An 8624-nucleotide genomic window follows, 5' to 3' on the forward strand; every position below is an offset into this window, starting at 1 on the left:
AAGAGCGCAGGTGTGGGGCGTAGCATCGGAGATGGTTAATAAATAAAACAACACCGCGCATTATGCGGATGCGGCTGTGAACTGGCCAGTCGACAAGCAGTTATTTCAAGAAACAAAAATACAAATAAATTAGAGTAAACAACAACAAAGAGTAACGGATGAAACAAAACAGGAGGAGGAGAAACAAACACGCAAGCAGATATCCTAAGAAATCAATGTAACAAAACACTACATAACAAAACAAAAGAAAGAAAGAAACCGAACAAGCCAAGAAACAAACAAGCGAGCATAAAAAAGAAACAAACTTCACCAGCATAAAAAACCACCCTCCTTGCCCATTCTATCCTTAATCTTACTAATCGGATTCGAAGCATAAACAAACCCCGTAGCACCGGTTGTTTATGGGGGGAGGTAAGGTAAGTGCAGGGAGAAATCTTGTAGAGATGGAGAAAGTAGTAGTACCACGTGCAACTGTGTCTGTCTAGAAAAACCCGATCGTGTGTCTACATTTACAAGGAAAGGACAAGAGCGCACTGTCTATAGGTACCACTAGAGGCGGCACGCTACCTGGTGTAATGATAGCAGGATTAGAACCCTGTGTTGCCGAGAACGCGATCACAAATGCAAAACGAACGCAAACTAGTAGGCAAGGGAAGCGTTTGGGAAACAAGACCGTATAGAACATCTAAGCAAAGCACTTTGGGTAAACGAAAGATGATCATGGTAATGGCATAGCATCACACATTGGCAAAGCAACCTATACACGCTACACAAAATAAACACAAACACTTACACACAGGAACACATTCGCTAGCAAGGATGGTAGCAATGCTGGAGGCCACTGGTGCACGATGAGACATGGAATGGGCTAGGCGAAAGGCTGAAGAAGCTGTAAAACTAGATAAAATGGGAATGTAAAGAACCACAACAAATACCAATCGTATCGTATCGTGTAAAAGCGGCTACAGCGAAGAACGGAAATCGTGTACGTCTTTAGGCAGGAAACAATTCGTGAATGAATAAAACGGAAATAAAAGTGAATAAAAAAATAAATAAATAAAATCGTTCTCTTTGACTGTGTTTCCACACGTTCGAATATTAGGTTCCCCTTGGGGAAACGGTTAATGATTGTATTGATTTATTGCACTCAGGTTGGTATCATTCTTGAGGTCTCTGAGGTTTTGATCATTGCTTGCCCATCCACTGGCGCATCGTATCGAAGGATAGCTTCAGTCCGATTCGCAGCCATCGAATGGTATGCTCGAGGAACAACAGCGTGTAGTACCGAAGGTAAAAGTATTCGCGCGATTCAAGAAAGACTCCAAACCAGAAGTAAGCTCCACGGGCAAAGCGAATCGTGAGCTTCCAGGTAGCTAGCAAGGCCGCAGTGGTCAACTCGTACTCGCGCGAGTTCTTCACCATCCAGTATCCGGTGACCATGTTCGCTGGGAGGTTTCTTAGAGTACGCAACGCGTCATGTACCGTCAACCCTTGCCGGCAGCTACGTAACGTCTCGGTCCAATGTACCTTACGGAGCGTTTCAAGTAGACTAATACGCTTACCAACTGGTAGTTGGGCCTGCTGCTGTGGGTCAGCCTGGGTAAGAACATTCTTTTCATCGATGGAGCTCCTGGAGGAAGACTTTGAAAGAGGCTCGCCACGGAGGTAAAGAAGCGATCGGCTCTGGTATAGTGGACGCCGATGAAAGTCCACACACTTGTAGCTCTCAAGCAGCGACATATGTTTCAATAGCAGCCGGGGTGTTGAGCTGTGGATGAGCGATGAACCGGAATGATAGCTTGCGTTGGCCAAGGGATGCAAATTGAGTAACATGGCCGACAGCTAGGATGAAGCAGTTATGTTGATAATTGCGAATCGTTGAATCCGGGATCAGAAAGATTGCAAAGGTTGGCACTGTTTGCCGTACACTGAAATTCGCGGTAGACGGGAATTTTAATTCTCTGACATGACTTCTAGAAATCAAAGGTATGTTGATCTTGTGTAGTTTTGGGATACTAAATAAATGGTACGTTTGGTGAACTTTAATCGTTGCCATGGTATCATAAAATGATGCGTTTTGGTTTCGATTTTCCACTATCTTCAAAACTGGTCGCATCCAAGGAACCGGAACCGGATTTACCGGAACCACAAACCTATATTTTCATCTTTTATTCAGTCGTTGATAAATAGTAATAGAGCCCGATAAATAAGTAAGTATTGTAGGATGCAAACGCTCGTGTCGACAACTAAGTAAGTATCATAGGATTGTTGTTTTGGGTTACTATTTAAGCTCGCACCGTAATTTCATTTATCATTTGTATTTTGTTATCTTTCTTTTGGTATGTAATTCTTCTCGTTTCTAGTGTAGATTTTTGATCTATCTAAATGTACATCCCTTTTCTTAAGAACCATTACCGATTCATATTGCCCAGTAGCAATGCACATTAGGAAATACGCTGATCAGATGGAGGCGCCCTTGGTACAACCGATGGAGACGCCCTGTGCAGAACCGATGGAGGCGCGCTGGGTAGAACCGATGGAGGCGCCCGGTATTCCACTAAAAACACAGTAAGTCGATCATGCTTTTCTCTGAAAGAATTTATTGTTTATAATTCGCGCTTACAAACTATCATTAAATCAATTAGAACTCGATCCCAAGATCGACCTATCGAACCACTCACACTGCCAGTTACTATGCGATGTACATTTTTACCTCGTTCTGTTTTACTACCGTACGCAGATTGACTTGTTGTCTACAACGAAGCCCTCTCGCTACCAGTTCATTAAGCTACCGAATACCAACTGATACTGGTAGTTTGCAGTCCACAATTGGTCGTACCAAATGTCAGGCTTTCATGCGCCACTCGTCGTCTTATATCTTCTTAAACGCTAATCATCTCAAGCCTTACCCGAAAAATATACTTTTTGTTTTTTTTTCACTCTTTTTTCGCGATTTTTCATCTTACATCTCACGTTTCTAAGCCGAAGCCAACAAGAACGCTAAGCTTTACCATTGATGACTGCTGACCCTTCTTCGTTTTCTTCTCCGTTTAACTAAATCGTTTCTTAAAACGCAATTTTAAAATAAAAACAATTCAATCGTCGGCTCCTTGATCTTTTCTTCTACAGTAGCCTACTATGGTGGGGAACATGTTGGAAAGAAATCTATTTGCTGATCGCGTGCCACGTCGCTTCCCGTATAATATTCCGCTACTTCACTGCATGCCGAATCGCGGATATGTAATAGCTCGACTTAGAAAGCTACTAGCAGGCGACTACATGCCTAGTACTGTACATGACCCTTTCCCCCCTCTAACGATCCTAATAAGCTTCCCGCTCGTCTCTAAACAGCGTTCTATCACATTGCAGGCGCTTTCGCCGGCATGGTCACTGTTCCGATCTTCGTCCGGGCCGGGTATACACTCCGGATATTTAGTGAGTAACGAAATGATATCGGGCTCGCTTTTTTCCTCGTACACTCTGTTCTTCGATTTACGGCATGCCATTAATATTGTAACTTTGGGTGAAGAGCGTATCTCAACGCGAAAATTGAACAGTCCAGCCAGAAGAAAGCATTAGCGGCAAAGGTTTTAATCATGTGATGTTCACAACGAATGCGACGGTAGCATACTGAGAAACAAGAAGAGAGCACGTGAACATGATATCCAGCGTCAGCCACGGAAGCACCAACTACTTTATCCGATGAAAGTACACAGGTAAGTGCAAGAGGATAGGTGTATCGGCGCCATGGGCAAACCATGAGTGACACACGAACGCCTAATGTTGCTGCTGCTGGTTGCCATGTGCATCATCATCGATTGAACCGGATCCCCCACTGCCAGCGCTGCTTCCAGCCGTACCACCGCGTACGGCAGCTGCATACGTTGTGGCACCCGGCGCTGGTGTCACTGTGGGCACCCCAATCGGAACGGATTCTGTAATTGAAAAGGGCGGTTAAAGAAAACCATAATCGTCTGGCAGGCTCATCGGGATTCTTCATTACCTGCTCTAGGTGGATTCGGTGGTGGTTCGATGGTTCTGAGATCATGTTTCTTGACGAGTAGACATTCGCCTCCTTCGACCGGGAGCTGATAAACGTACAGATAACCATCCTGGGAAGCCACCAGCATGCTACGAGGAAAAGAAATATCAGAGCTGTTAAGTCTGTCATGGATTTCTATGCTCAGAAATGGCAGCATGGCTATTGCTACCTACCGTAATGCCTTTTGAATCGTGGTTATGACACAGGAATGTCTTAGACCGGCCACGGGTAGCAACGCCGAAGCGAATGCGCGCCCTTGCGTAAACACATCCGTCACCTGGGACGGTAGCGCCATCGGTAGATAGCTCGATACCGCCTTACTAATGTAGCCCATCCAGTGATCCTTGCCACCTTGCTCATCGCTGCTCTCCGGTGAGCTGCGCTCGAGTTTGAAGATATGCACCGTTTCCGTGTTCGAGCTGCAGCACAGATACTTCGAGCAGATGCTGAACGCTAGCGAAGCTATCGATACGCAGCGCTTAACGCCACGTCGAAACTCGAACAGCTTCGTACCATCGCTCACCGAGAACACCCGTATGACCGTGCCCTTCTCGCTGGCCGTCGCAATCTCCGTGCCGATCTGACTGAACGCAATCGCTGCTAGCGGGGAGTCGTGTGCCGGAATCATGATTTTAGCATGTAGGTTGACCGCATCGAAAATCTGCACCTCACCGACGGTCGCACTGCCCGGGTAGGCCAGATAGCAGTGGTCCGAGTCAGAAGCGAGCGCACATAGACCGGTCTTGTTGGGCGGCGTGTCCCGTATCGTATGTACGACCTTCATATCACGTATGTTGTGTATATATAGACTCTCTTCGAGGCAAACGACCAGTCGCGAACGGTTTAGCTTCACCGCGAGGATTGTGTTCGAGTACGAGTAGTTGCATATTTCCGTTCCCTTCTTAAAATGGCAAACCTGTGGGAATGAGATGAAAATTGAAGATTAAACTGCGAACATATCCACCAGGGGTTTGTGCCACAAACCTTAAGCTTCCTAGGAGCATTCAGTGAAACAACGGCCACGAGTGAGCTGCTAAACAACCGCTCCACCAGACAGATGTCCTCGCCATAACTGCTATAGATTTGATCCAAGCTCGAGTCAACCGAATTCAGCGAAAACAAACTGTACCCGTTCTTCGAACCAACCGCAAGCGATCTGTCGGAGAAAAGGGAAACCCTAGTGAGTCATCCAAGTCCGGCCATGACACGGTCGAGCATACGCACGAGCAATCTTGATTGAAGTTGACGAAAAACCCTCCGGCATCAATGTCGGTTCTGGCCAGGAGGCTCATGACGAATCACAGCAATAATCCTGCACGTTCCGCTGTGTCACGGTGGCAGGAAAGAATATAAGAACATTAGCAGGAATCCGTCCATTCGCAGCCGAAGCGTGCGATGCTTACCGGTCTTCCCACAAACTGCCTTTAAACTGCCTTGTTTATAGCAGCGATACGGTAACTGGAATAACAAAGTTGAAGATTCGTGTACAAACTGGACAGCGTGTCCCACGACGAAAACAACCGTACGTTTCAAGGCCACGGAAACACTTCACACCGCGCGACGCAGGTGGTGAATGGCGAAGCGTGGCGCTCTGTTATTATCGCTAATCGCCCCGTTAGTCCAACAACGGAAGTTTGAAGCGGCTAGGATGCTGGTGAGACAGCTGATGCAACCCTTTCGATTTCCGTACCAATCCAAGCAAACAATGGGAGTTTTCGTCGTTGTCGTCTTCGCGGCCGCCGCCTTCTGTGTCAAAGCCTGTGTCGTCGTACGAGTTGCGTGTCAGCGCGGGTGCCGCCTGCTGGGTTTTGCTGTTGTTGGTCGATCCTCGACGCCCAGCACCGTTTAACCTTGAATGGGGTGGCACAACTTCGGGGAAGGTGTACGCGCTGTTAACCGCAGGGGGCGCAAGCAGTTCCTTCAACGGGGAATACTTGTTGAGGTGGGAAGCTGTGCAGCAGCCGTTCTGAAGCGGGGGAGCAGGGGAGTCTTATGGTTTCTCTTCCACGCGCGACCGATAAGGAACAAAAGCGAGGTGTACACACCTTCACCCGGATTCGGCGGGGGACACAAAGGCCGTTGCAAACTCACTCACACGCGCACCTAGTTTTATGATTTTGCACGAAGAGTGCTGCTACAGAATGGTTTCAGCAGCAACAACAAAACACGCGGTGGAAAGGGAACCAATAGTCACGGAAACACACACAGGCAGAAGCACAACGCCGTTGTTGTTGGAGGACTTTTGCTTTTGCGTTTGTTTTCCTCGAGGTTTTTTCTTTTGCGCTGTTCCTTTCTGCTGAGCTGTTTTTATCGCTGTCGTGTGTTGCGCGGAGAGCGAGGAACTGTTGAACGAAGAAGAAGCTGGTTCTAGCTGGCTAGCTGATAATGAAGATGTCTCTGATGAAAACACACGGCAGCTCACTCTGATCTGGTGGGAAAACTTGGGAGAAAACTTTGGATTTTCGCAAACGTTTCCGAGGTTTTGGACGAAGTTCTTGCAGCAGCTGAGCCGTTCGTGTTTGTGGGTGTGTGCGTGTGTGTGTCAAGCAATACTCGAGCATAAGCATTCCACACACCGATTGCGGTGCTTGCGGAACTGAACGGAACGTTTCGCCGCGTAAAGCGGCTAACACATACTGCATGCGTAACGTACGTGCGAAGCCGTGCGTACCGTACGAAAAAAAGCGAAAGTTTGTAAAATGATTGTTTGCATAGTGAGCATCGAATCATGTAATTAATAGAAATGTAATATTTTGCTTTGTTTGGTTTGGGCAATGCGTTCAAAGCTAAACACGGTCATGCGGTTCCATGCGCTGCGCAACCGGTGTGTGGAAAGCTTATTCCAGCAGTAGGCGACGCTTGTTTTGATTTTGTTCGCGCGGATTCGGAGGAAGCAAAAATCGGGAATTGTTAAAAATTAGATGAAAAGAAGTATTAAACCAGTAATTCAATGAAACCGTGAATATGCAGCGGGAAGAGAAACAGTTTGAAATGCTGCTGGAGGCCGTGCAGAATCGGCTGAACGATTTGATACACGCTATTGGAGGGATGACCAACCGTTTGGAAACCGAGTATGAAACGCTGAACTGGCCTACGTTTCTGGATAACTACGCGCTCATCTCGGGCCATGTAAGTTGTGGAGGAATCGCTGTACCGTGTATTAGCCAACTTATTCGCTTCCTTTATCCACAGGTGACGGGTTTGATGAAAATTCTGAGCTCGGAAATCGGAACCCCACTACGGAATCTCACCGTGCTGCCGCTGATGCTCACACAAGAGCGTGATGAAGCCTTGTCCCAGCTAACCGATGGACGGGTGGCGATGTTCTCACACGATCTCGCACCAGATTATTTGCGAACCAAGCCCGATCCCGGCGCAGAAACGCGGCTTGCAATACACGAAACCAAGGCAAACAATCTTACCACCGAAGCCGGCATTAAACAGGTTGCACAGTACAATAAGGTCATCTCGCACGTCTGGGATATCCTGAACAAGGCGAAAGAGGACTGGGAAAATGAGTCTTCCACCAGACCAGGCATCCAGCAGACTAGCTCGATGGCTGACACTCAGGCGCTGGTGGCTGCCGTGGGTCTCGGTAACGGATTGACCGTTCCCGTGGTGCCCAACGCCGGTGTCATACCACCTGCAATCCGGGGTCAGGGTCCTCCAATGGGCGCTATCCCGCCAGTCGGTGCCGCTCCTATGGGAAAAATTCCGTCCGGTATCAAAACTAATATTAAGGCGGCAAACCAAGTACATCCCTATCGATAAGGAACCCATCTACTCTCAACACACAGAGCATATAAAGTATACATTTTCTTCTATTTTCCATACGAAATTTCCAAATTTCCTTCCGCATTATTTCCGCGCGAAAATGCCGAAAGCCAAGTTTTTGAAACTGAAGTTTTTGATCGAACCGTATAAACCGACGCAGCTTGATGACGTTATCCTTGATGTAAACAATTCCGGGACGCGTATTTTGGTGTTTTAGCCGGCGGAGAAAGTTTTGCAGAAATTCGTACTGAAAATGATTATCGACAGCCCAAAAACCACCAGCAAGACGACGCTGCTGAAGCTGATGCTGCTGCGGGCATGGAAGGAACGTTGGACGGACTGCCAGTGGGGCATCAACGTGAAAACGGTAAGCAACTTTCACCTAAGCATCATCGCCCTGAACTGCGCGTTCGAACTCTTCAAGCAACTGCAGCTGCTTCATCGTAAGCTGCTGTGGTACCCGCACCTGTATCGTGAGGAAATGATCTCCAACATCCTGGCGTTGCATGTCCTTTAATCCCTTGCCTCGCAAGCGCAGCTCCGTGCCACTCTGTGTTCCCGGATCGAGATGCACGTTGAAAATCCCGTCAACTCCGCGCACGGAAAGATCTCCTCCACGAATGGCCTTCAGCATCGAGACACACTCGGTGCTATAGATATGCAGTCCATTCCAGCGGAAGTGACTGGCATCGGGTACGTGCAGTATGAGCGTCACCTGCCGCTGCATCCCAGGGACACGCACCTTCAGGCGGTCCTTGTGTCGCGACAGCTTCGGAATGCTGACCACCAGTTGATGGTCTTTTACGAT

General features: G+C 47.8%; 3 protein-coding genes across 4 annotated transcripts in view; 2 read left to right on the forward strand and 1 right to left on the reverse strand.

Moving 5' to 3' along the window:
• Positions 1-2559: 2559 nt before the first annotated feature.
• LOC125953301 (WD repeat domain phosphoinositide-interacting protein 2) lies at positions 2560-6603 on the reverse strand. Of its 2 annotated transcripts, XM_049682775.1 has the most exons (7): positions 6088-6603; positions 5446-6008; positions 5267-5366; positions 5027-5198; positions 4216-4958; positions 4004-4131; positions 2560-3935 (listed from the first exon to the last, which is right to left on the reverse strand). In XM_049682775.1, the coding sequence occupies exons 3-7, from the start codon at positions 5332-5334 to the stop codon at positions 3778-3780; spliced, it is 1269 nt and encodes a 422-aa protein (XP_049538732.1). In that variant the 5' UTR covers positions 5335-5366; positions 5446-6008; positions 6088-6603; the 3' UTR covers positions 2560-3777. The 2 variants fall into 2 exon arrangements, with proteins under 2 accessions (XP_049538732.1, XP_049538731.1); XM_049682774.1 differs by having other exon boundaries at positions 5446-6603.
• A 286-nt stretch (positions 6604-6889) lies between these two features.
• Positions 6890-7868, forward strand: LOC125953309 (mediator of RNA polymerase II transcription subunit 8-like). Its single transcript, XM_049682788.1, has 2 exons — positions 6890-7171; positions 7235-7868. Exons 1-2 carry the CDS (start codon positions 7007-7009, stop codon positions 7811-7813), a joined length of 744 nt encoding a protein of 247 aa, XP_049538745.1. The 5' UTR covers positions 6890-7006; the 3' UTR covers positions 7814-7868.
• A 154-nt stretch (positions 7869-8022) lies between these two features.
• Positions 8023-8624, forward strand: part of LOC125953290 (mediator of RNA polymerase II transcription subunit 24) — a 7428-nt gene continuing 6826 nt past the window's right edge. Inside the window, exon 1 of the mRNA XM_049682759.1 lies at positions 8023-8183. Within this exon, the coding sequence (XP_049538716.1) occupies positions 8070-8183 (114 nt within the window). The 5' untranslated portion in view covers positions 8023-8069. The remainder of the gene's footprint in view (positions 8184-8624) is intronic.

The sequence above is a fragment of the Anopheles darlingi genome, chromosome 3 (genome assembly GCF_943734745.1).
Source record: "Anopheles darlingi chromosome 3, idAnoDarlMG_H_01, whole genome shotgun sequence".
In the NCBI taxonomy this organism is placed as follows: domain Eukaryota; kingdom Metazoa; phylum Arthropoda; class Insecta; order Diptera; family Culicidae; genus Anopheles; species Anopheles darlingi.